General features: G+C 36.0%; 1 protein-coding gene across 2 annotated transcripts in view; it reads left to right on the forward strand.

Annotated features, from left to right (window-relative positions):
- LOC143178863 (lachesin) overlaps positions 1 to 27,484 on the forward strand; it is a 56,605-nt gene that overhangs the window by 18,018 nt on the left and 11,103 nt on the right. For both annotated transcript variants that reach the window (XM_076377772.1, XM_076377775.1), the window contains exons 2-5: positions 6,735 to 6,826; positions 15,936 to 16,042; positions 19,868 to 20,053; positions 26,734 to 26,817. In XM_076377772.1, the coding sequence (XP_076233887.1) occupies positions 6,757 to 6,826; positions 15,936 to 16,042; positions 19,868 to 20,053; positions 26,734 to 26,817 (447 nt within the window). In that variant the 5' untranslated portion in view covers positions 6,735 to 6,756. The remainder of the gene's footprint in view (positions 1 to 6,734; positions 6,827 to 15,935; positions 16,043 to 19,867; positions 20,054 to 26,733; positions 26,818 to 27,484) is intronic.

Below are 27,484 nucleotides of genomic sequence, written 5' to 3' on the forward strand. Positions count from 1 at the left end.
CTGAGATACTATCCTTTCGTAATATCGCGGGTGATAGTCGTTATTCTTTTTATCGTGGACTTATCGTTGCCGAGTCGAAACGGACCAACATAGGAGAGACGCGCTGACAATAGCAAAGGGAAGCAGAAACAGCCTCAGGCACCATATATACGTACAATATATCTGTATGTACATTGAATTTCCATCCCTTCTGTGTCTTTGCGTAAAATCTTGACCGCGTGGTGATCTAAAAAAAAAACACCACAGAATTTACTACGTGTGATAAACTTTTTATTTTCGAACACTTTAATGGTCGCTATTGCATACTTGTGTTTCCAATTTCCTGGTAACGCATGCATGGATTTTTCGTAAACAACGCATGAATGAAATAAATAAATTTGCATCTTGACTAAAAGAGTGTAGGTATGTGTATACTTTGGCGACTGATGATACATATGATACAGGTAGCATATGCATGTATGTACGGAAAAATGATACGATAGTTCTTTTGTTATGTACTCTGCACAAGTGTAGAATTTATGAATGAGATACTGCGGAACAGTAGTAAAGTGAATTTTAAGCTATAGAATTTATGGTGCACAATAGTTTTCACATTAAAACTCGCGTGCTTCTTTAAAAGTTAATTTATGACCTTTCCATGGGGACACCTAAAGAGCACCTCTTTGTGTAGAAAAGAATAATTAATATTGCATACTACTGGAAAAAAAACCACCTTTTTAAATTTCAAATGTATACTAGAATTCTATTTAAAGAACTACATAGTGAACTTAGTTAATTTAGATTCGTATGAACCTCATGATTTATTTTAGAAGAATGTGGTTCTAGGTCTAGAGTTAAGTATATTCGTAACAAAAAAAAAAACACAAAGTTCTCGAGAGACATTTTGTTGGGATAACAAAAATTCAGATGTGAAAGATACCTGATTTCATATTTCCACAGAAGCCTACAGCTGTTTTGAAATCTGAAACTTAAATTTAAGTTTGTGTCTCGTCGAATAGATAATGAACGAATAATATATCTGTATATACTTGGACATCGTTCCAATGACACTTTCAGGCACTGTTATCGTTTAATACATTTCTCACAATTTTAATTAGTTCGGTTAAAGAACTTTTTCTCGAGTCAACAGAGAAAAAAAAAATGGCGTACAAGTAAAGCAATTTAGCGAAGCTTTTAACAACGCCAATTCTAATTAAGCTAGTTAAAGAGAAGGCTGTCACGTGACGAAATTTACTCTGGCTAGAGCTGGTTGGCCAGTGTCATTTGAAACGTACGAAACGGGGGCCAGTCGAAATCAAAATTTGCCGAAACAAATACGCGTCAGGCGGAAATTTATTCGGCAAAACAACAAGCATTAATTTTCCCGCAGGTAGCACGGACCAACGAACCGCCTGAATTTCCCTTAAAACATTTTCAAACTTGCCTGGATTGTTCGCTGGAAGCGTCCCCTTTTTCTCCCTTCGTTCGCGCATAATGGCTAATTCCACTGCTGTCTTTTTTTTCCCCTTTTTTAAACCTCCGTCGTATTCAACGCAACAATTCAGACGTCGAGAATGACGAGCGGCGGAGGATTCAGTAATCCTAATTTGTTTGCAAGTGCTTTCACTGCGCCGCTTAACGTAGTAAACGGAAGAAAAAAAGACAGGGGAAGAAGGGGAAGAAGCAGAGGGACGTCGAAGAAGGGAGGAAGGTAGACGGACCTCGGTATAAGGAGTCGCGCACATTGATACTCAGAACTTTAGCACGAAAGTTTTCCCTTTTAATGAGAGAAGGAATCCGACGTCGTCTTCGGTGACCCGTGCAAGGCCAACTGTGTCCGTTTTAACGAACCTCCATTTTCGAAGTTGTTGTACTGTAATACCTGTGCTTCAGAATGAGATGGCCCGTGGAAGTTACACACCAGTTCAAATTGTTACACATTCGAGTGCCACTCTGTTTCGATAATAATTGCTACTCTTTAATATAGAGAAATAAGTCGATCGATGGACGCTGTAAAAGTTGAAGGTTCAACTTAAGAAGTGGGGTAAAAAATAATAATAACAATTCATCGATTCATTATAGTTTCACGATAAATCTAATTTGATAAAAAGTATGTCAGATTGAAATATAAGCTTCGTAGATTTATTTCTTATTCAAGCTGAAGATAATTTGGGTTTGCCAGTAACGATTATCGATAGGTTAGCGAAGGATCATTAATGAGTAAAATGTAATGCATTATGAAGTCTTAACGTCTGTCATTTTACTTTAATTAAATCTTGAAATGTAGAGTAGATATATTTAACGTTTGAAAATATTAATAGCTGAAAATAGGACATACGTTGCAAAGTCTCTTTTTCTAAATTTGATTTATTTTCGTGTAATGTTCTAAACATTTTTCAAGTGTACTAAAAAGAAAATGTGAATGAGTAGCATCACCGCTACATAAACTGTGAAGCTGTAGGGTGAACTTCCGCTATTGCACGGAATCGTGTTAAAAGTAATTAATTAACCTCTTTTTGTTTCACAGGTCAATTTCGAGCGTAGTCAACTTGTTTGCTTGGCGGAAGTATGGTTAGATTGCTATTAATCTCATTACACATGGGTCACTAAACTTTTTGTCAAGTAATCGGATTACCATTAAGCGTACTACGGTGTTGAATATTTAAGCAACTCACGAAGTGCACTCCAGAGAAACAAAATACGACTTTCCACAAAAGTGAAAGTTTATACGAAGGATAGAGTTCCACTTTATTCTTAAATATTATAAATATACCTATAGGTAAACACATATATATTTGACTAAAAACTAACTTTTAATTCATTTTAACTTTTGGATCAATAATATTTACTATACATTTGGTAGCTTTGAATTTTTTAATTTATTTTGTACAGCGTCGAGGGATTGAAAATTAGCTTTTGTTATATACATAGCAATTAGGAATGTTAGACATGACTAAACACCATTAAATAATGACAAATGATCTTTAAAGGTGAATAACAGGTGAAATAAAATTTTCTATACAAATTATATACATTCGGCAGCTAAGGAACTGACTATTAGATATCCTGCTTCTATTACAATATTCTGTATTTAAAAAAAGACGTCAAAACAGTAGATAATGTCCAGTCTAATTCTTTAATTGGAACTTCTCCATAGCATCAATTTTTAAGTAACGCAAAGGCCACCTGATACTAATTAACGTCGTTCAAAGGGAATTGACAGAAAGCTTTTCTCCTCCTTCCTCTTGACCATTTCATTTACTTTCGCGTGTCATAACACCATTCAGAAGTCAGAAGCGGTATTATGTGTTGACATCAGAGTTATGTTGCTATAGTAAAAAATATTGACAGCACGTCGCAAAATCTTCTAACGATGACGAATATATAGGGTATACGCAATGTACACAACAATATTTTAAAAGCTGGTAAGGAAGATCAAACGACACATAAAATGTCCTATGACATAATGTCCGATCTGCCTCCATTTTGCAGCAATAGTGCTTTAAAGTTAACGTATCTGTACGCTAAACTAACAGTCAAAGGATTTTGTAATTTTACACATTCATTGAAAGATAAAAATAGAGCAAAAAGTTCTTAATACATTTTGTTCTGTCTCTTATGGTTTGATTTTTATAAAATGTCAAAAATTCGATATGTTCATTAATATGAATCTCAGATTTTCATAGCTTTATAATGTATCTGTAAAATTACAGAATTCTCTGACAGTTAGTTTAGCATGTAAACTTTAAGGCATTATTACTGTAAAGCGAAAGTAGATTGGACATACTGTGTTCCACTCGAACTCCCCTACCATACTTTAAAATATTGCTACGTACATCGCGTATAGAATACGAAGATCTGGAAGGAGCAGCTGCATATGATTTCATTCACAGGGTAAACAATTTCTGCATATTTTCAAACATGTGCGCAATAATTCTGCTTTCCATAAATATTACAATAAAAATTGAAAGACATTTAAACTGCATCTATACTAACTTTGTACAAAGTTAAGGGTAGTTTCTGGAGTTGCATGAAAATATTTCTTAAACATTAAAAACAAATCTTACTAATTCGAGATATTAAAAGAACCATCGAGAATTATATAAGTGTTAATCCCAGATATCTGGATATTTATCTTTTACAAGCGACCATTAACGAATTTCAATTAGATTGAATATTCATACAAAATAACACAAAGTTATCATTGCATACCAATCGCGTGCATCGATTGTTGCTTTTGCTACCCCTGGAAAAAAAAAATCGTCACCGACCAAATGGAATACCAATGTTCCTTTAATGACGTTTTGAATTCAAATTTGTATTCGTAAATCATCCGGTTTCGTCCGTTGTGTTATGCAACGACAGCAAAACAAGAAAATTTACGGATCCCAGTCGCCCGAGGAATGAAATTTTCTTCCCAGACTTCCGACTGTTTGCGCGGTCGGTTTGACGAACGAGCGAACTTTATTCGGAAATTTTCTCAAATTAATAGACCGCTGGAATGTGTTTAAGGGGAGGTCAGCAGCGGAGTAAGCTCATTTGACAGAAATGAAATTTCAAATGTAGATTAGCTTCTTGCGCGCGACTGCGTTTCCGCTTTAAAGAGATACGGAAAGTTGCGGAGAATTAAGAACCGACCGAGCTTCGATAAATATTTCGACAGTCTTGAGTACACAGTGTGGCCCAGTGCAGACGAAGCACAGTTATGCAACAATCAAAATATCAAGACTCGGTTTAAATTATTTCGATACTTAGCTCACTAGCGAAACAGTGTACAGTGAATGAAAACGATTGATATTAAATCTTCCTTAAGGGTAGTTCGCGGCTTAAGAGGTTACGAAAAAGGAAATTTGTAGGATTTTTCTATGACGATCTCAACAAAATGACGATTGTGATTTTTGGCATTCCGTTGTGTATTTTTTGAGCGTATCAGAAATTGTATACTTTTTTATTTTGTGTAAATATTAAAAGCTTCCGTACCGTATTCCATAGTAGCCATTGAAACATTTTTGTTGTATGGTGGAATCTCTGGCATCTTGACTGTAAATCCAAAGCAATAAAATTGAATATATTCTTAGATCGCATGAAATTTTCGAGGCAGTGGACCTACAGAAGTAAAAAAGATTTTGTTTTATAGATCAACTCATGATGTGTCTGAATAAATAGAAAAGCTGTTTATGTGACTTCGAGAAACTTCAAGTAGTACCTACACCATCTCTTAGTTTAGGAAAATAGGTAACGCAAACATTTGTTTCTTTGCGTAATTATTGAGTCAAATACCTACTAAGATCATTTTAGGGTTGGGGCAAATTTTAATAAAATAAGGCAAATGAGAATAGAGTTGGGATCTTCTTTTTTGTTATTCTATAACTTAAGTTTCACGTTAAATTTATCAGATCGTGTTTTCATCTGCTTTTTCACTCAGAATTTCATGTGACGAGTTTTTAAGCCAGCGTATTTCAGACTTCTATTTTTTTCTTTGAGTTCTGTCCAAGGTCCCAAACGTATGTTTCTCTTATTCTCGGGGTATGTAATTTTAAGGGAAGCTTGGGATTCATGTTTCGAGGTTCATGGCCAATGGTTTAATTCCATGATTTAGCTTAATTTAGTTAAATAGGTCTCTTCATTTAAGATAATAAGCACGATGGTTGTATAAAGTACGGTTGAGCTGTTGAAACGGAAATATTCTTAAAATAGAAAACAGAGGAATAATTAATATTAAGCAAACTATAACTAAAACACTCGTATAATAAGAAGTAGAAGATTCGTGTCAATAATGTACGCAATCTTAAATCTTAATTCGCTCTAAACAAACTTTTTCTATTATTTATAACCAAAGAACTGATCCATATTAAAAGCATATTGCTAACGATAGAAAATGATAACCCTTTACACACGCGAAACATAGAAGTTGGTATAGAAATTAACAGAGACAAAAGTTTCGTTTCGAAAATTTCTTTCTATGCTAAAAATTCATAAAAGACGAATATCTTGAAATAAAAGTTTAACGTTAAGAAAGTAGTGGAAAATAATAACCCGTTGCTATATACCTCCGAGATAATCTCTTCCAACAGGCTGCTTCTTTGATTCAGTTTAAACTTTCTGTCCGCTTCCTGGATCCATCCGGTTGAATCGAACTATATTACGATTTCCATGAAGATTTTTATTTCTAGTCGGACTATCTTTGAAACGAAACAAAATTAAATTCGAGCAGATTAGGTCACAGATTCTCTGCCAATATTTCTCATTAATCAGAATCTGGTTCATCGTTTCATTTTCATGGTAATATATCAGTCAACATCGTGTTAATTACAGTAAACTCTCGATATCGTGGTAGAAAATTTATCAGTTATTTAATTATTTGACTGAATTTTACTTTGGGACACATCGATTCGCTTCGAATGTTAATAGATTACAGACAATTCAATAATATTGTGCGTGCCAAAGAAAAGCTTACCCAATTATTTATTCAACATACACGGACACACCTTTTATTTAGTATCCTAAATAAAATATTAATCTTCTTGATGGAAGCAAATAGAAGGTTTAAATTATTACGAACATCTAAGAATGTTTAAAATCGTGAAAACTGTTTCCTGATAATACCACTTAATATATTCTATAGCATCTGTCCAGTTCTAATACATCGCTAATTTGATTAATTACATGCATAGCGAAAATATAGAAATGCAAGATATTTTTTAGTTTTCTTTTATTCTTCGCACCCTTAATTGAATTTATTTCTATTGTTACAGGTGGATCGGTGGTTGTTACAAAATGGTGGATCGGCAAAAGGCGCTTCTAATGGTGTTAATAGCTCTCCTAATCTATCCAAACGACATCTTCGGTAAGTTGTTATTTACTAAAAATATGATAAAGAGCTTTACGTTTTCTTCTGAAACGCTTTCTTTCATTCCACCACGTAAAAATATTTCATCATGTATCCTCTACAAATATCTATATCAAATGTAAATGACTTCAATCGCAAAGATTCTGTAATGCAGATAATTAATTCCAGAAAAGTCAGACGTAATGACAAAATATTGCGGAACTGACGTGAAATTATTTCCCGAGGATTAAATTAAATGGGATTCCATTCCAACTCGTGACGGCTATCCAAAATTAGTTCGAGAGCATTTTACAGCTACTGTACCTTTCTCTACTGAGAAACTTATGCGCCTCATTCGTTATCTTTCCAATTCCTTAAACATGTAAATAAGTAATTTAAGTCATACTGCTAATGAAAAAGGTGAGTACACACGAAGCGTGCACATAAGAAAAATAGGAACTACTTGTCATCAGACGTGACTATTTTTCAGTTTTCTTAAAACGAATACCACAGTTTCGATGTAAATAATTTCTCCATTTTAACAAAATATTTTTCCACAGTTTCAGAATATAATCCTTTTCGGTGGATCAATTTCTTTATTCTTTGATATAGCCGTCAGACAGACTTTCTCCTTTAAAGGCGTAATTTTTCTTTATAAATTGTTTTATACCGCGAACCGTTTACAAAGAAGCGCATAAGAATCAAAAATAAACGTCCAATTCTTAGAAGTTAATTACAGACTTTTAACACAGTATGCAGTAAACTGATCTCTGTAATATTGTTCCAATATCTTCACAGAAATCACAAAGAAGTTTAGATATACCTCCCTGTAAGTATAGTGCATTTCCTGAGATGTCCTGTCCATTATTTTTATTCATTTTCTGGTCAGTTTTCCGAGTTTCTAAAATTCCGATTTTCAGGCCTTCCCATTGTAACGAGATAGAAATTCAAAGCGTAAATGAAACAAGACACAAGCGCGACAGTTCGGTCTCAAAGCGAGAGTTGAATATTTGCGTGCATGCTAAGGGCATTCGGTCGCATAAATGTAAAATATCGGGAGGTGCACAGCAGGGCAAGTGTAGGGGTGGAACATCGAGAGGAGAAATAATTCTGGGCTCAGTTCACGAACTTTTACACGCGGCTGTTTTATGAACAGATGGAAATGAACTCGCAAATATCGGTTTTCATTATTTTGGAGATTCCATTTTCAGCAAATATTGGCATTGTAAAAAATAAAATCAAACTTTGATCTCCTTAATATTGGAAATAGCTGATTAATAAAATCAAATAACACATTGATCATTATTTGCCCATACGAGGTTGTATGTACACTTTCATATGGAGCTTTTTCATTGAAAATATTTTGTTTACATCTCCTCTTTAAAAAATCTTTTCCATTACATTTATACAATTTCATTTGGAGCATCTTCTTATGATAACAGCGAATGCTATACAGGTGATGTTTCAGTGTGAAAGTTCGAATGAAACACAACATGCTCACAACATTAACATGCTACTATACGAAAGTAACAATCAGAGGATTCTCTAATTGCACACACACATTGCAGAATAAAAATAGAGGAAAAAGCTCTTAATACCATTTTCTTGTATCTCCTACGATTTAACTTTTATAAAGCTTTAAAAATCCGAGACCCATTTCCCACGAACACCTCGAATTTTTTAAGCTTTATAAAAGTTAAACCGTATGAGATACAACAAAATGTATTAAAACTTATTTACTCTATTTTTACTCTTAAACGCACCCGTAAAATTACAAAATCTTCTGGTTATTAGTTTAGCATAAAGGTACATTAACTTTAAGGCATTATTGCAAAGTGTAGGTAGATTCGACATTGTGTCAGAACATTTTGTGCTGCATTAAAGCTTCCCTACTATCTTTTAAAATATACCACGTACATTGTTTATACCCTGTATAGAAGTTAGAAGTTTTTAGGTGTAATTTTACATGCTAATGTAAGACAAAAATAAAGAATAGGAAAATTACAATTATTAAAAATACGCGTAAAATATTTCTTATTGGATACTGTAGACATTGACTTATTCTACTGATAGTGCTTCATGTAAACTCAACATGTACTGGAAGTAGAATAAGTAATAGTCAGACACATTTGAAGCACAGACAGACAGCTAAGAAATATCTTTGACAATAACTCTGAAAGGAAGCTTCAAACGCATTCTTTCATTTTTCATTTTCATTTCATAAAATCATGAAACATTACAGAAGCACTATATTTATTTGTAAATGAAATTGCAAGTATTATTAACTGTAAAAACGAAATACAAAATTTCATACACTAAAAAGTTGATATTATCGAAGTGATGAGATCTTTTACTAACAACAGCAACAATATTGGAACCTATGAACGATGAAAGTGACATGTACAAATCTCGAGCATATAAGAAAAAGCATTAGAAGTTAATTGAGACATAAATCCACATAATTTCATTCAGGAACGCTCCGAAGGGACCATTCACGAATGAAATGTGGATTCGCAGTTAATTATCGGGTTTCTCTTCGTCGAAGTAGGAAAAAGGTTGAGGGTATTACTGATCGCGATCAAAGGGTCATTGTCGAATCGCGTGGGCGACTTTCCTATTTTTTTTCGCCCCTCAAACATGATTTCTTTGCAGCTGTCAAAACGAAACTTTGAACGACACTTGAGACTGTCTATAACAGTTCCAATTGATTGAACTTAATTTATTCTTCAATCCCATAGCGATGAATGGGCCCCCTCATTTGCTTCGTCGTTCGTTAAGTAGTCCATAAGCAGAACTTTTCAATTGGCCAGAAGCCTCCTTTCAACTCCTCGCATGTTTCTTCGCGACCTTATTTATTCCTTTCTTTGTTGGCCATTAGCGTTCAGTAGTCGATATAGCGAAAACGCTCAAACCTTTCACACTTACCCATCTCATTCCCTTTTCACGCTCCTTCTTTGATTCGACCAACTTACTATTTCTGTTAAATGTTTCTTTGCAGTTGTTTTGTGCATTTCACTGATAAAGTGAGACTCTACTTGGAGGTTCTTCAGCTTTGGATATTCAGAGTGTAACAAATGTAGCCTTTGATATTTTAAGACATGGTAGGGGATCCAAGTTAGAGCACAACGTAACTTATGACATAGTGTTCGATCAATCTTCGTTTTGCAATAATAATGCTTTAAAGGTAATATACATATATCTATGGTAAATTAACTTGTATACACTTATTTAAAATAAGTGAGTCTACATGATGAAACCAAACAAAAATTTACATTCAGTTATATTTAACACTAAAGAACAAATAGCTCCAATGGAGAGCTAAATGGAAAACGATTTTTCGTATGAGTAAACGAGTGAATGGCTGAGTGAGCGAACAAGCGTGTGCAGTAATAGACCGATAAAACTAGTTTAAAAACAAAAAGTAACTAATAAAGGAGATATTATAAAAAAAAGTTCTGTTTAAATTAAGAAGAAGTTAAATATTCTTTTTCGAATATATCTGCAGTCAAATGGCAGAACCTGATATGACATGATTTTCTAATTTTTCATTATAGCGATTTTAAGGTTGAGTAAACCAATAAGTGAACTCACGCGTCATGAATTGCCACCTTGATTTTTCTTGCATGTGAAAGTTTTATTATATACATGGAATAGTACAGATCTCGATTTTGGAAAAACAGTGACATATCAGGTTTTGTAGTCTAACTACACATATGATTTATACATATGATTTAACTTCTATTATACGATTCGAGAAAGGAAGTAAAATCCGTGTGAAAATACAATTCTGATGGTGATTCAGAAATAATTTACGTGCTTAGCATTTTAGTGTCTTTTGTTTGAACTTAACAACAGAGATTATACTAATGTATGTATTTGAAAATTCCTTGAAACTACTTCGATCAGATATGACTGAACAAAATTTTATGTTTGAATGCATCAGCTCATACCGTTGTCCATTATTAATCTATGTATCGTGGAAATAATATCCTACATTCGCACTGCGTGTTCTCTTCATCCATTTTACCAAACATTTACCAGAATCATTACTGCAAAAATATAATTCAAATTTCATTAATTATCTGCGAATTTAAACATGTTAAGTAATTTAATAACACTGTTACTCAAAGACAACAGTTCTTATTTCTACCTTATAACGCTTCAACAATTTCAGTTGATCATTAACTAGTGTTGATTTATACTGGATAGAAAAGAACAGTCTTCCGCCACCAAAGAAATATGTTCTTCTTTACTTCATTGCGTTCTCAGTGTGTTATTCTTCTTCCTTTTTCTTGTTAGATGGTATCTGCTCTTATTACAGCGACAGGCACCTCCCCATGGTGCAACTCGAAATAACCACGATCGCGAAACGGTAGCTATGCACTCACAATAAAGCGCCGATGCTTGTTTCAAACGAGTTCGGCGTCACGAACTATTCGATGTAATTGCGTGACTTTAGAAACAGTATGCATCTTTGAGGGAACCTTAAACGCAGCTTTGCCTACACTTGCAAATTGTGTGGAAATACAGTGCGTGAAACTGTCGAAGAATAATTCAGACATCTGGATTCTGTAACAGAAGACGCGTGGTACTCTCGTGCACTGGAATTTGCACGTAGCGAAATTAGACATGGCAGAGAATTTGAAACAGATTGTATGGAAATTTACAGCAACAAATAGCACAACGAAATTACGACTTAATTAAGTTTGTCGTTTATACAAAATTGAAGAACCTGCAAGATTTATTTGTTACATGGCGACATTTGGGCTATAAATATAAATAATCAGAATAACGTTCAATTACTGTTAATCCTACTGTTAATAAAAGTTGTTAAGTGGTACCAAGAAAATACACAAATACACAAAAACGAATAACTTTCATTTGAAACACTTCATACAATAAATAGATTACAAAAAATTCAGGTGATACAGTTGAGTGACTCACCCTATACATATTTTTATACATCGTATACTCTCATTTAAATATTAAAGACTTTGTGATGAAAGTTGGAAATACATGTCACACCTCGTTTCCACTTTCTAATTAACATCATATTAATTATAAAATCATTTCATATCAATAGATTTTAATGAAAGTCATCGTATCTTAAAACTGGATGTCCGTAGTTGAAGGTTCAATCTACAATTTACCAACTCGATCCTAAACAACTAGTGTAAATTGCGGAATACAGAGAAACTTCAATGCAAATTTGTGTCTCAGTGAGTGACAGCTGCGCAGAAAGAAAAAGGGTGGTCCCAGTGCATTTTCGCTGAACAGAAAAGTTTGGTCGTAGTTTGGGTCTATCAGTAAGAAACACATGAGCAATAAAGCCCTGGTAAATAATACCAGGAAGCTTTCCACATCGTGATGGATAAAACTCCTTATTACAAAACACGAAGCGCCCGTTACGTTCAAGATACTAATTCGACGCTGACGCGAACATTCCGTGGAAGTTAAGAATTTTACGATATTTAATATAGGTAATAAGCTTCCCTCGGAAGTTCGATAATAACTTGCTGCTCGTGAAAAGTTCTAGAGGTGGAAGACTGTTGTCTGTTGCCACGATATATTGATAAATCTGGTGTATATGAACGGTTTATAGGGACGATAAAACCAGCAACTTTACTTTTTAACTGTAAATACAACTTGTTACTCAGTATTCGATTGTAAAGACGTTTTACTTTCACGCAGGAATTCTCTTACCTCTGGAGCAATAGAAAATATGAAGAAAAACGCAATGTTTACGATATCAGAGAAGCATCGTTCTTTAGTATCTTCCCATATCACCATAATTCCTTTCGCGCAGAAAAATTTCACTTGATCCCTCCACCCGAGTCACGAGAATGCAGAATTAAACGTTACAGAGCATCCACTTTTTCCATCGTCTATCCGCGGGGTAACGCATGCAAACGACGTTACACGAACTCTGAAGTACGCGAGACCATTCTATTTTCTTTGCACGGCCGAAGTTCGCGGGAATAAAGACTGGGAATGGACGCTGGAGGATCGCGTCAAGGCTACAATTAATACAGCTTTAAATTACAAAACGAGTGTTCGTTCTTCAGACTGAATGGGGAGCCTTATTTTTCCTTAAGTTGGCGGCCAGTAGACGTTTATTCCGCTTTTGTTTCCGTGTAATGCTGGCGCCATCAATTTACTTTGCTCTCGGCCACTCCCAGCAGACGGCTTGTCCCACGGCGATTGTCACTTCTACTTATAATACTTTCCGATCCTATTACCGTTGTTATGAGACAAATAGGTCAAGCTTGTCTACTCTAAGATTCCACGGCTTGACTCCAGGCTTATCTTCTCTTCCACGAACCCCTCCCCCACTCGTTCCCTCACAATTACTTGGTAAACGCTACCCGTTCGAGGTAAAAAGTGTTGCCTCTTATTTCATTATTGCATCGTTAGTTCGGTTCTTTTGAGCTTCGTTCTGCTTGTCATTCGCTTTCCCTTCGTGCTACTGAAATCACGCGGAAAAGAGGTTTAAAAGTCTCCTCAGAGACCACGTTAAACTAATTATTTTGATTTAATACCTTTGAAAGTGGACTTGTCTGAGGATTGCTTCTAATTGGAGATAAGTCTTTGCTTTTATGGATCGGTTTTGAATGTACCAGTGCTTCATTCTTGCCGCGTTTTTATTCGTACACCTCGTAATTGAGGGAAAAGTGGTAGTTGTATGATAGTTGAAACATTTCTTGCTCTGTTCCATGGAGAGTGACCTTTTCACTTCTGTCGACGCTTTGGGAGATAAGTCTAGATGACAATACAGGCAAGGAATGTTTCATGAATATACGTTATTCAGCTTTATGTCAGAATATCTTTCTCATGAAGTATATAAATGGCGAATAATATATATGTAGTAATAGAGAATATACATATAATAGGATTACAGAAAACAGTTATTCTTCGAAAACAATACTACAGTTGTTGTTTGAGAACTGTAATTTTGGCACTTCGATAAAAATAGTCATACATTGGCCTCGGTAATTCTAGTGTTAAAAGTCTATGCTAGTAAATATTGCATACCTACCTGCCTGTATCTCCCCAAAAAATTGAAGTAAATACTTAAGTAAATACTTAAATTTTTTAAAGTAAATACTTAAATTCTTAAAATTAAAATCATAAATGGTTCGTTTTAAGTAATATCACAATCAATATTTCCTGCACAAGACTTGTTTTATAATTAACTTGCCTAAGTTTCACGTAAATAGGGATAAACAAATTAACTCTGTACTCGTAACTTCTTAGCCATGTACAAGAGATGCTTGTTACTTTGTTCCTGAAGTATTAAAAAGTTTAGAATATAGGTTCTATCCGTGTTGCTATAACTTAAAAACTCTAAGCTTCAAGTGGCTGTTGTGATTTCACAATTCCTTTTTTAATCTTTTGTCACCTTTGTATTTTTTTAACCATTTACAAATGAACTTATTCTTTCGAAAAAGTACATTTAAACATGCTTGAATCGTGACCTCCAAGTGAGTTTGAATAGAACAAGTGTAATAAAATTGTAAAATAATGTTAGATTCTGGACACTGAATGTTCAGTGTGAAACTTTGAATATACATATATATGAATCTTATTTCATTAACGAAACATTGAATGCTGAGAAATATGCAACACTTTTATTGAATAATTTAAATGAATTGATGAAGGATGTATTATTAAATATTTTTTTATCTACGTGGTATCACCATGTTCAGCTCTTTATTCGAGGATAGTTGTTCAGGTACAAAGCAGAAAATTCCAAATTCGTTGCATTGGAAGTAATGGGCTGACAGCTTGGCCAGGATGTTCATAGAATCTAACCCCATCAGACTTTTTTCACATGATGAATCGTATAATCAGTGCTTGTGCTACTATTGCAAAACAATTAAAAGAGTATCACAATCCCCAATTTTTCATTCTAACAGAAACAGTAAGTTCATACATTGCCCTGTCATTAACACATTCAATAAGGGTGACGTGACGTACACGTTATGATAACGATAATTAAAGGTGACATAAAGGGATACATTTTATATAAAAATCGATTTCAGCCTAAGGAACACCCTTCTATTTGTAGTGCCTTATTGAATGTGTTAAAAACATAGTAAATAGTGTGGTTGCCTCCTTCAGTTGAGGTATCCTTTATAGTAGCAGTATCTTTATTATCTTACTGCAATTAATACAACACAATTAAAGTTGCTTTTGAAATTTATTTATTATAATATCATAATTCCATATTACTTCGCTAAACGAAGTTAGTAACCTCCATGCAATTATACAATTTGATCTATCTAAAAACCTCGTACATTACTAAAACAATTAAACAAAAAAAGTAATACTCAGAAACATTATTTCAATTTCCAATATTTCTACTAAACGTTCCACTTCTACTGGCGAAACATACGATCCCACAGTCCCATTAAAAAAGACTTTTCTTTTTGTCCGCTTCTCATTGTTGAACATCAAAAAAGAACTTGCACACATATTTCAAACTGAATAGCAACGCAAACATCGATGTCACGGTAACAAAAATTATTCAACGGATTCTATAGAAGAGAAGGATGATGGATTCGCATAAATAAAAGTGCATAGGGTGCAGGGAACTGCAAGCAACATAGTCGTTCACGTGCAAAAAAAATATTCCAAGCTATCGAGGCTTTCGAATCACGTTGAAGAATAATAAACAACGTAATAAGTATCAATATAATGTGACGTCAAGTATCGAACATGAAACGGAATACGCCCTATCGAATGCCATTCCGTTTTCAATACAATTCACAGACGTATCAATCGTGGCGCATTATATATTCTGCATTCGCTTCGCCTGTATCGCGTGTAATGGAGCAGCGATCCCATTACAAGAGGGAAAAGAATAAAAATGTGCGTCCACTTAGGTTTTCTCTTTTTAACCGTTTTAATTAATCGCACCGCGCAGCCGATTTTTTTCGCCCCATCCCTCCTTAAACTGCAACATCCTCGTTGGGCAAACAAAACTTTTCTCGCTTCTTGTTCTCTTGTCTGGCCATTCTTTATCAAGTGCATCTGGCTTAGTAAATGAACGTCATGTTGCGAAATTGCTGCCAGCAAGATATGCAAATCAGTTGAAAGTTTTTCATGTGTATCGTATCTGTTTCAGGCGGCGCTTTCCGACCTGAATTTGCTGGTCCTATCACGAACCTAACGGTGCCGCGTGGAAGGGACGCAACTTTTACGTGTCTGGTCAAACATTTGGGGGGTTACAGGGTAAGTTTCATCCACGAAAATTCACCATTCTTATACGTATCATATTTTTCGTGACAAAGACATGGGATATGAATTATGTTCTGGTTTTAGAACATTAAGTCTAATTTTATTTAATTTTCAGTTCAAATTCTAATGTCGTTAAAATCTGTCGTGTACGAGGAATGTCACAGAAGGGTTTTCTAAGTGACCATAAATTTAGCTAAGAGTGCAGGGTTGTTGGATAACTGCACCTCAGATGTCGAGGGAATACGTTTTACAGAGCGTAATTTCTGTGATGATGTCCAGAAATTTCCAAACTTCATATATTATGATGTGATTAAAGGTTGAGTTATGTTTCGTTTGAAATTGTGATAAATTAAAAAAGGCAATGTCTTAAGGAATTTAATTTTTCTATGAAACGTGAAAATAAAAAATAGAATTTAAGTTAGGTAGCGCTACGAACATGAAAATCTAGGAAATTTAGTTGCTTATGAGTGGTGGGATTATATTTAAATTAGCTAGGATGCTGTTCTCCTTCAATATCTTATTTTTCTCTGACAATTGTGTCGGACAGCAAATAGAATGCAACAGCTTGAAGAACGTGTTAAGATTCACAATGGAAGAGGACACGGTACGAGTGTTACAACTGGGGATTATACACAGTCACGTTTTAAATTGGAGATGAAGAAGTCGTTGAAAGAAGAGTAAACGAATGTTGACTAAGTCTTTCCTGTTAAAATACAATTTTTTATCTTAAATACATCTCTAGATCTTGTTATCCTATAAATTCGGTTAACCCTTTCTTTCCCAAATTATATAACGACTACAAAGGAAAATTTCTATTTTGAGCATTTTGCAAGTCACGTATCTACTTCATGAAAATATTATAATAGAACATTAGAACTAAAATAAGGTTTTGATTTTGATTGATATGTAGGCATATGGCTACATAGAGAAAAAAACAATTATATGAAATATGTGCATATCCAATTTTTCTTTTTTTTCTAATAATAAATATGGAACGCTTTTTTTGAACAAAAATGAAATGGTAGCACCTAATTTGCAAGTGCTCTTCCAAAGATGAATTCTCAGCGAGAAGAAAGTTGTCGAAGTTGAACAATGGCGTAGGGTGAAATTTAGGTATCTCTTTTCCAACTGAAGAAAACTGCTTCCTCGACGAAAGCAACTTCTCGAATGATCTATCCCACTAAATTCACAAGCACTTTTCTTGATTCGATATCCTCTCTCCAGCGTCGCCCCCGTGTTTGAACACAAAAACAGAACTGTTTTCCTTGTCATATTAGATTTCATGTATGCGCTCATGAAGACAATTTCATTACATGTTTCTGTGTACACCATAGAAGGGTGGAAGAGGCAACGGGGTGTGGGGCAACAACGCAACGAATAATAATTTTAGAGATTCTAAGCTGCTCCTAGAGAAGCCCGAGATCACGATGTGAATTTAATTACACTTTTATCCAGGTTACGGCGCACACTAACATTTTGCTTCAGTAACACTCGAATTGCATTATAGACACAATCGTGACGCTCGTTAATTGTAACATAACTAGTTGTTTCTTAGACAAGTATATCTGCTTTGATACGAAGCAAAGCTTTGATCTGACTTCTACATCAGTTAGACTTTTGTTATATTCCAGAGAATAAACACGAATTTGAACAGAAGATGCATAAACCAAATTAATTTCATCATTTAATCAAAGGATTGAAGAACAGTACAAGACCAAAAATCACATTTTGAGATATTTAATTCCAATGTGTAGTTCCATGTAATATAGTACATCTGGAGTGTAGATATAGCTTTAAGATTATTTGAAACTGGCTAAGTTCAGACTTATAGATACTGTTTTTCAACTCTCCAATTAAATTAATTTTAGAAGTAGGTTATCATTTCTTTTAGCTAAAATATAATTCAAAAGATCACAAGTTCAGCAAAAAATCGCGAAACTTCTCAACTTCTGTATAGCTGAAATTACGAAAAGTCTCAGTAAGAAAATAGACATTTGTGTAAGAAATTTACAAAAGATATAAAAAGATATTGTTCACAAGAAAATATTTCGATTTCTTTTCTTTTCCACATAAAATTATTCTCTCAAGAAAAAGGAGTTCTTGTTTAATGTAACAACTTTATAAGAAATTTTAATAAGATCAAGTAACGGATGAAATTAACTCCATTTCAGGGTCGAAAATTTATTATATAAGCAACAATATAATACGTTATGAAACATGAAAGTTATCATAATGAAATCCTTATAATATTTATTTAAATAACAGCCATTGACAAGAATTAAAAAGCAGCGTTATCACATTCGTTATCCTAACCGCAGTCTTAATACTTCCAACATTTAATATCGTTTCTCTCAAACATGGACAGAACGGCCACGCGAATGAATTCGTGTTTGTTCGGATGAAATGGAAATGGCTTTCATCCCATTATTTCCATTATACTTAAGGAAAATTTAACGGTTCGCCGTAACAGCGCCGTAACACGTGTTTCAATTTCAGCGAGCCCGAGAAAAGAAAGCGAAAGGGAGAGAGAAATAGCGATGAAAATTCAAAACCGAGTCTTCTGAAACGAGGAGGAGTTGTATTGTAATAAAGTGGCCTCCTCTTGTTAAGATCGCTTTGGCACAGCTACAAAGAGATAAATAATTTAGTTATGAACGTCTAACAATATTACGGAAAATTGAGGCGATAACGAGAGACTGTCGTTAATTTTTAATTTCAAGTTTAAAAACGTTAGCATAACGAGGACAAATGAAGTCGGATTGTCTATATTATTTCGCAATTTAGTGATTCTTGTTATCAGTTCTTTCATGCTGGTTTTATGACGGTAGATTGGCAATCCTTCTTTGATGTCCACAAGCAATTATAGTATCCTATATATCTACAATAGTGGCAAATGAAATTGCAATATTAACTAAAAAATATAATTTGTTAATTAAGAAAGTAATTATAAACGTGATAAATATAGAGAAGCTTCTCAGGAAAAAGGAAGAGGTTATTACCACTACTCTAATACAGTGTTGTCTTGTTACAAATTCGATAGTACACTAATTTTTTAAGGACTATTCTTCTACTTTAACTGAGAAATTGAAATTCCTAGAAATTCGTTTTCGATAACTTCTAAACCGATCCCAAGTTCCAAGTCACGAAGTTCATTGCTTTGACCGCAAAACGACAAAACATCAATGCTTCTATCGTTTGTCTCGATATAGTGTATGTTAAGGTGAAACAAATGATTTCTACTCGCTAAGAACTCGGGTGCAACCAATCAGATACGCGCGAATAAATTTCAATTACATCTTTCTGAATACTAAAGTCACTTCCCGAAAACAATCTCGAACACCATTACGGCAGCTCTCAAGCACACTCGGTAACCCCTTTTCTATTAGTACAAGTGTTTCTCGAGGCTCAGCAGCGTGTTTCTGCGACTTCGCGAGATTTGGAATATTCCAAGGAAAATGCAAATATCAGCCGAAGTTTGGCCAAGGAGATAGAAGACGCGTACACGCCTGCCTATACATATCTCTCTCCCCTTACTTGTGGCCCAGCTATCTAGCTTGTTTGTATTCCGTATTCGACCTGTCTATAGGGAAATTGCAATGTTCCCAACGCTGAAATCTATGAACACGTCTATACCTTCTGATCGTTTTCTCAAAAGTCTAAATAATTCACCCTTCGATGGTTCATTAATTCTTATTGAATTCCTGTTCAATTGTTGCTTTAATTAATCTGTTTAGAATAATGGTACAATAAGAACGTGTAATTAATTGTAATACTTGTAGCGTTACAATGAAAATGGCTTTTGTATACGTTTCTTTCAAGGTTGGCTGGGTGAAAGCAGACACCAAGGCAATTCAAGCGATCCACGATCACGTAATTACTCACAACAAGAGAATCTCGGTTACACATAGCGATCACACCATGTGGAATCTCCACATAAAGGGCGTGCAGCAAGAGGATGAAGGCCTCTACATGTGTCAGATTAACACGGATCCTATGAAGAGCCAAGTAAGTGTACGATACGAGTTCGGAAATATTATTTACGTTTGGCTCATTTTTGTAAGCTTGGAACGTGTTAAATATTCTATACGATTCAAATTATTTTAAAAGCGAAATGAATACTAATTTGTTCAGTCCTGACTTTCATTGAATGTAGCCCAGAGGCATACAGTTATATGCCATGAAACTGTACGCTACTAAATCATACATGTATAATCTTTAACGATTTTTTCATTACTACATTTTCGAATAAATTTTTTAACTTTGAATTTTTATCCCCAACTGAAACGGAGTTATGTAGTCGACTGCGAATCATACGCGAGTGAAGTATCGGCATAAAAAATGTAGTATTCCACTATGGACTATTTACCCACGGAAATCACTCCAAATGAATAAATAAAAGTTGCATTCTGGTTCCACTGGTAACTGTGTTTAAAACAGTAAGCAATTTTTCCATATCACTTTTTACTGTATGAATAGCTTAGGGGTATTTCGAATGTACAGATCTGAGGCGTTCGAATTAATAAGGGCGAACTGTATTAAGATATGTTTAATAAAAAACTCGTTATAAGCATTTTCCACAAGGCTGAAGTTTGAAATATTTGTTTCCAATGTGAAGTTCCGTGCACTTTACATATCTGAATCCCACGACTATTTATTTATTAACTATTCATATTGTAAAATGGAAGTGCATTAAAGACTAATAGAGGCTGTACCTACACTAACATGCATAATACACATGAAATACCCCAAAAAATGAAAGACCTCTTTTCGTCTAAAACTGATACCTCTAAAAGATCGTCCGAAGATTGAAATGACAGTGTAAGAGTTTAAACCATTAATAGGTGTTCCTTCGAAAAATACACGGAGACAGTGCTTGATTCTCTTTACCTTAATGTTTGCGTTAAGATAGATAATTTACTTCGCGTGGAATAAACAGCGGTTCGTCCTTTGGAGGTATCAAAGCCCAGGCATAAAGAAGGAGGAATTTACTTAGGCACAGTTGGCTATCGGACACGTTCAGCTGGCTGCTGTTTCGAGCGTTTTCAGTAACTAAGCGGTCGGAATCAGAGCTTTCCGCGCGCAGTTTAACCGGTAGGACGAATCGCGGTAAGCCGAGAAACTCGGTGAAATAACTAATTGGAAACGGTACCGCCAACACTATTTAGATCGATAAAGTTCTGGGATGCACGTCGTTTGCGGGTCCCATCAATTCCAATTAGGCGACACCTTCTCTGTCTCTTCCTCTCTCCCTCTATCTATCCACCTATCTTCTATTGATGCGATCTTTCGCGCGATATCAAATTCCTTTGCTACGACTGGTTAAATTTCCACGAAATTTACATGAAAAGCAAAGAAATATTAAGGAGACTGACGCGTGAATATTCTTGGAACAATATTGACTTTCTGATTTTTGGGGCACTTCTTAAATCCTTGGTCTTGAATTATTTAGTCGTGCGATATTTAAAGTGACTGCTACTTGCTTGAAGAAATTAGCAGTGTTTGTTGGTAGAAATGCCAGGAAACAGAGTGATTTATTAATGAGTATTAGGTACCTTATAGTTAAGTATCTTAGACTATGATTGGAATGAAGCAGCGATGCAGAATCAAAAATATTTGTCTCTGCTAGCGGAATTAATAGGGTGGATTGACCATCTTCTGATTCTGGTTTTTAAATGATACGAAGTTAAAATATGGTGTTTGATTGCAATATTTTCTGCAAGCATGAGCTTTTGACGCTTCGGCAAAGGCATTTCGTGACATTTTAAAGAAATATTGCTCGTTATGATACTTCATTTCTCCTTTGTTTCCACTTGACTATAAACATGCATCGCTCTGCCAGCCTAATAATTCTCTTCTTTATTCACTTCTCTCCTCGCCGCTTCACTATAATCGTTAACTTAAATGTAACAATCTTTACAAAGTATCGGAGGTATTTCTCTGAAACTGCAGAAGCACATTCCTGTAAACTTAACTAGGCGTCTTCGCCATTTCAAGAATGCCAGTTCTCATTTATGAACACCTTGAAAATAAAGCGTAACTTTCAGCTAGTTTTCCACTTATTTAGTTTACAATGTAAGCACTATAATGTAACCAGAATTAATTAAAGCAGATTACTGACAAGTGTGAACCAATTTTAGAGTGCTGAAGTCGAGGCGAAGAGATTGAATCTGCTTTGAAAGTAAATACCAATTGAAATAATTTTCTGCTTAAATGTGTAATCGACTAACTGAGCAAGAAATATATAAGACTTTAATACCATCAAACTGTCATTGGTAAAATCCATTTAAAATATTAAATTTACATGACGACTGTAAAGGAAAATTAATCGAACTTTTTACATTACGAAAAGTAACCTTCTCCATATTTGTTTTTCAAGAAGCCTCACTCCATCGACATAACTGTATGACACGCAACTCGAGATGTTCTAATGCAAATGCGAGCATAAATTTTTTTATTCTTTTCTGCTCCCCCTTTTTTCTTTCACAGAAGCGTGGAAAGCAAATAACCTTGCATAAAATTGACGAGCAGCGGGACGACCCATTTCCTTTCCAAGCTAAAAATTTCAACGCACTCGTGAACACGGAATTCGCAATGGAATAAAATTTCGCCGCTGAAAAAGGGACAACTATAATGCAATCTTACTTCAAATAAAACCAACGAGCGAGACACTTCATCAGTTGATTTCTCTGTACGGTCCACTATATCAAATCAATTTGTCAGCGAAGACGAAGGCAGTCCTCCAAAAACGCAGAGTTCTTCTGAAAGGATAGATCTCGTGAAATAGAAGGGGGGCAAGGTGGGCAAGAAAAATTGAACATTCGCCGGAGCACTGGTACTAGCAGCTTTAATGAGCTATTTTCTCTAACGCACAAACGTCACCTTTCATTTCTTCGACTTTCAAGTAACTAGCCATTCCTCTCGGCGTCGAGGCACGCCTGCACCAACGGACACTCTGCGCAGAGCATCCAATCCTTTTCTTATACTCTCAGCCCATCTCTTCTCTCGATAAAGTGTGATATGGTACGAGATAGAGTCGAGTCTCTCCTTTGAGATCTAATTTTCCGACGTTTCAGATTGAATCCAGGCTCACAGGCTCCCGTGTCTAGGAATTCTTCTCTCCGTCTGCTCGTCGAAGAAACAGTAATCTTAAGTGCAGAAGGCGTTACGACGATTGTTAAGTTACCGAACCCATCCCCCCCTCGACCCTCCCACGGCAAGGCCTCTAAGTAATGAATGCGAGAAACAGTCCCGAAAATGTCTTAGTCGGTGAGAAACACCGCCATTGGAATTTGGCTCCTTCTGTTCCTTTCGTTCCATCGGGATACGTTCACCCTCGAATTCGTCGTTCCCTTCCTCACGAGGCGAAACCCAACGCTACACCCTACCAGCGCAGGGGAATTCTATGAGCAGTTTCGTTTCGGTTAACCGTATTTCCTTGCTCGTTTCCGTACGACTTCAACGTGGTGCGGTTCTCTTTTGAGCGCGGTCGTCACGTTCCGAACACCCGCTGCAAACAAAATGCGCTTCGAAATGAAACATATCCTCGAGTAAAGAATTCCTGCATCCTCCACGCACTACTTCGATGTATATCTTTCATATGTACTTGCACCGTTCTTTAACTATTCGTTTAATCATCGCTAAACCTTCTGTTACAGCAGAGGCCAACTAATAATGCAATTTTCTCGCTTTTTATTTACTTTTTAGTGATAAATTTGGTAATTAAAGGAAATTAACTAATGCTGTTTGTAAATTTACAACATTTGCAACGTTGCAACCAGGAAAAACGTTGATCGATTAGGCATGTTCCGATCAACGTGAATATTTATCAGCATCTCCAACGAAGTCACTAGCGAGTAGGCAATTAATTTATGACACGAGACGGAATTTCATAATTCATTCCCGTGACACGTTTAACTTTACGTACGCGGGCACATGTTTGCCTGTCGCCGAACTGTCACGCGCGGGACAAGAGGAAGACGCGACAGGAGCTGGCGAGAGGAAGAGAAGGTATCCGCTTGCCTCAGCTATAGATTCGTTGAGACTGTTTTAAACAGCTCGGTGACTTGCGAGACAACTCGGTTATAACGATTGAAGTTTCGTCATGGCGTAGGTTACATCCTCGTAATTACGTGCACACCTCGTCTGCAGGAGCCGAGCGCAAGTGCCTCCGTGTTCTGCCGACTGTTGGTTGCCCCCTTTAAACCGGAAGCGGAGTGGAAAGGTATTATAAGGTAAGGCCAAGTCTTTCCGACTACTGACGTTCCATGCTTTGGAAAAGGTTTGAAGAGTCTTAAGAAACTAAACTTTCTCCTCTCTACTCCCTCGTGAAAGTTTTCACTTTTGTTCGAGGGAATTATAGCACTACCTTCTGAGTGTAGTCCTTTCCTTGATAAAAGATATCTACAATGGCTTACTATAATTGAATCTGTGAGTTGAAGAACAGTATAAGTTTCGAATTAGCCATTTTCGAATAATCTCAAAGTCATATCTGGAGGCCAGAGCCAGAATGTATTAAGTCACACAAAAAACGAAATGGATTTAACCCTAGAACGACACCCTCCTATTTTTCGACGTAAGGAATATAATGGCGGTTGAGCGACTCCAAAAAGGAATCTTAGTAATGAAAATAGTATCTGCTCTTCTGGTCAAATTCATTTTCCATCTTTTCGGGGTATTTTAAGAAAAGGTAATTGCATGATCTAATTTCTGTTTCCAAAGAAAGACAATTTTTAAGTTACTTTGAAGTACATTTAGCAAGCCATCACTTGATGGACTTTTAACACTTTGACTGCCACGCCGAAATTACATGTTTCGCTCAAAACGCCATGGGAGTATTTATATTGGTGGTCACAGGTGACCATTGTGACGCCTTGGTTACGATTGATAACGACAAATTAAAACAAGTCTTTGTTACGATTAAGTACTTCGGTCACCAATGACCACCGTGGCGTCACAGGAGAAACCGTGGCCGGTCATATATGACCAACGTGGCAGTCAAAGTGTTAATGCAATCTTCTTAGAATCAAATATAACACAGACCTCAGCTTTCACGCTACCTAGAACACCCAGAGAGTTAAAGGCTCTAGAGAAATAAAGTAATCTTTCTTCCTACTTCTGACAGTCCAAAGGAAGACACGAAGGACGCTATCACCTCCTGTAAAATATTCTGCAGTGATTTCCTCACGATCCACCAAAGCAGCAGCTGCGCTTGCTCACTAGGTACGCGCGATCTATCGGATGAAAAGGGTGCAGAAGACACTTTTCCAGTTTCCAAGGAAAAATTCCCTTTCAAGAGGAGCATTTCGCCCAGCCGATGAAAGTCAATCACTCAAATCTCCCTGGTAGCTGGAAGCGAAATCGTGCTGCAAATGCATAACGAACGAGCCGTTTCGCGGCGATTCAACTATTCGTCTGGGGGAGAGGTGAAAAAAAGGCTAACGTATCGTAACGCCTCGAGTGTTAGCGCCGTTCGCGTTGTTGCCTAACGACGATTGCTCGGGCCGTGGCGAAAAAATGCAGCCAGGTGAATTGTTGGGGAGCAACCTTCGACAGCAACGCCAGCAATAACTGCGCCGACCATTACTTATTATATCGCGTTGTGGCGTGTCGTTAATTAACGAAAAGCCGCGGCGTTCATTGGCAATGGCACTGGTGGCGACCCCCTCCCCACCCCTCCAGTCTGTTCCCTTCCCGCGTCGCTTACAACCCCATGATATGTTGCCCCAGCTTCTCCGCCAGCGGGAGAAGGGCGGAATGGGGGAGGGGAGGGGGTTAAGGGAGCGGCGGACGCGAAATACAGCCAGGATTTAGGGGCTCTTACGTTATTCAGTCCTTCTCGCGCTCGCGCGAATAGAGTAATGTGCACGGATATAATTTAGAGATTCGGTAAGAAAGGAAATTTACTTGATGCATTGTGCAGCCGTTAAGCGTATCATTAACATTAAATTCCGGCTGGTTCCAGTGCGTACTTAGAAAATATATCTCGCGTGGGTCGACTTTTGCCATATGGATACTATCTGGGATGATAACAGTGGCACGCAATCGTCATTTCATGCGTTTCTTTGTTCGGAAGAAAATTTGGGAAAATTTGAATACAGAAGTTGAAACGTTGATTGGTATTGTGGGGGAAATAAGAAGAATATTCTATCTTTACCCAACTTGTGAGTCCATTCTGTAAAGTTTTATTGAAATTAGTGACCGACATTGCGAGATGGTTTCCTGGTGAAGAGTAAAATATTTGCATGACTGTGCGCTCGATCATGCAAACTGGTAAAATCGATTAATCTTATCCTAACTGGACAGCTCTGAACCGATATTCAGTGTCAATGTGTTAGGTCATGCCGCAGGTAACATCGCTAAAGACTATTTTGCTTCTTTGAAAATTACTGTTTGCAGTTATGTTTAACCATTGATATATACAACGATACATAGAAAATTAATAACACTTTGTGATAAATAACTTTTATATTTGTCCAAAAATTGCTTCTTCTTTAAGACAAAATGTAAAATGGGAAACAACGATACTCATGAGATGATTTAATGTTAGTTGGAGGTCCACCCCCTTATTTGGGTTTCTTATTCGTTACCCTTCGTGATTAACTAGTCTTCACAAGTACATAACTTAAATTGAACTGAGATAATTAACTAACAATGATATAAACTATTTTTCATGAATTTGTTTTCAGACGGGCATGCTGTCGGTGGTCGTAGCGCCAGATTTTATTCCTGAAGAAACCTCAAGTGACGTAATGGTGACCGAAGGAGGACAGGTACCTTTAACTTATTCATTTCTAGAGGTAATATGAGGCAAAACTAAAATTGACGTTATTAAATACCTTCTCATTCAAATATTATACGATTTCTCTCATGATACATAATATAATGTTCATCACAAATGAGAGACGAAAATACAGACCTTGATTCATTTTATATTAGAAACCACATGGATTCTAATTCCACGCTGTGTAAAGCAAAATCCGACGAACATCGCTGAAGCGTTTCAATAACCTGTTGCAGGAGTGTATCGCAATATTTACGAAACACATGACTGCCATAACACGTAAATATTTTCCTTCTGCTGCCTTTCTTCTCAAAGCCGATGCTCTGTAACCTCTGCAAAGGATATTACCTTTTTACTGAAAATGGACGACGAAACGCCGCTAAAACTACTCTATGTATTCTTTTCTCTCGGAACTTTGCGGTATCTTTCAACCATGATATGAAATCACTTCGTCACAAACGAGACTCACTCTCATATTGTAGAGAAATTTAGTTCCTCTTAAATTCCAGAATTAAAATTACTTCTCTTAGTAAATCTTGTGCGAATGTAATTAAAAATTTACAAAAATGTAGCCACTTGTACTACTGTATACTGTCAAGCGATGCATTTGCAATGTGATAAAAAGGAAGTTCTATTTATTTTTATCCACATTGTGA

Source organism: Calliopsis andreniformis, chromosome 5, assembly GCF_051401765.1.
Source record: "Calliopsis andreniformis isolate RMS-2024a chromosome 5, iyCalAndr_principal, whole genome shotgun sequence".
NCBI classification, from domain to species: Eukaryota; Metazoa; Arthropoda; class Insecta; order Hymenoptera; family Andrenidae; genus Calliopsis; species Calliopsis andreniformis.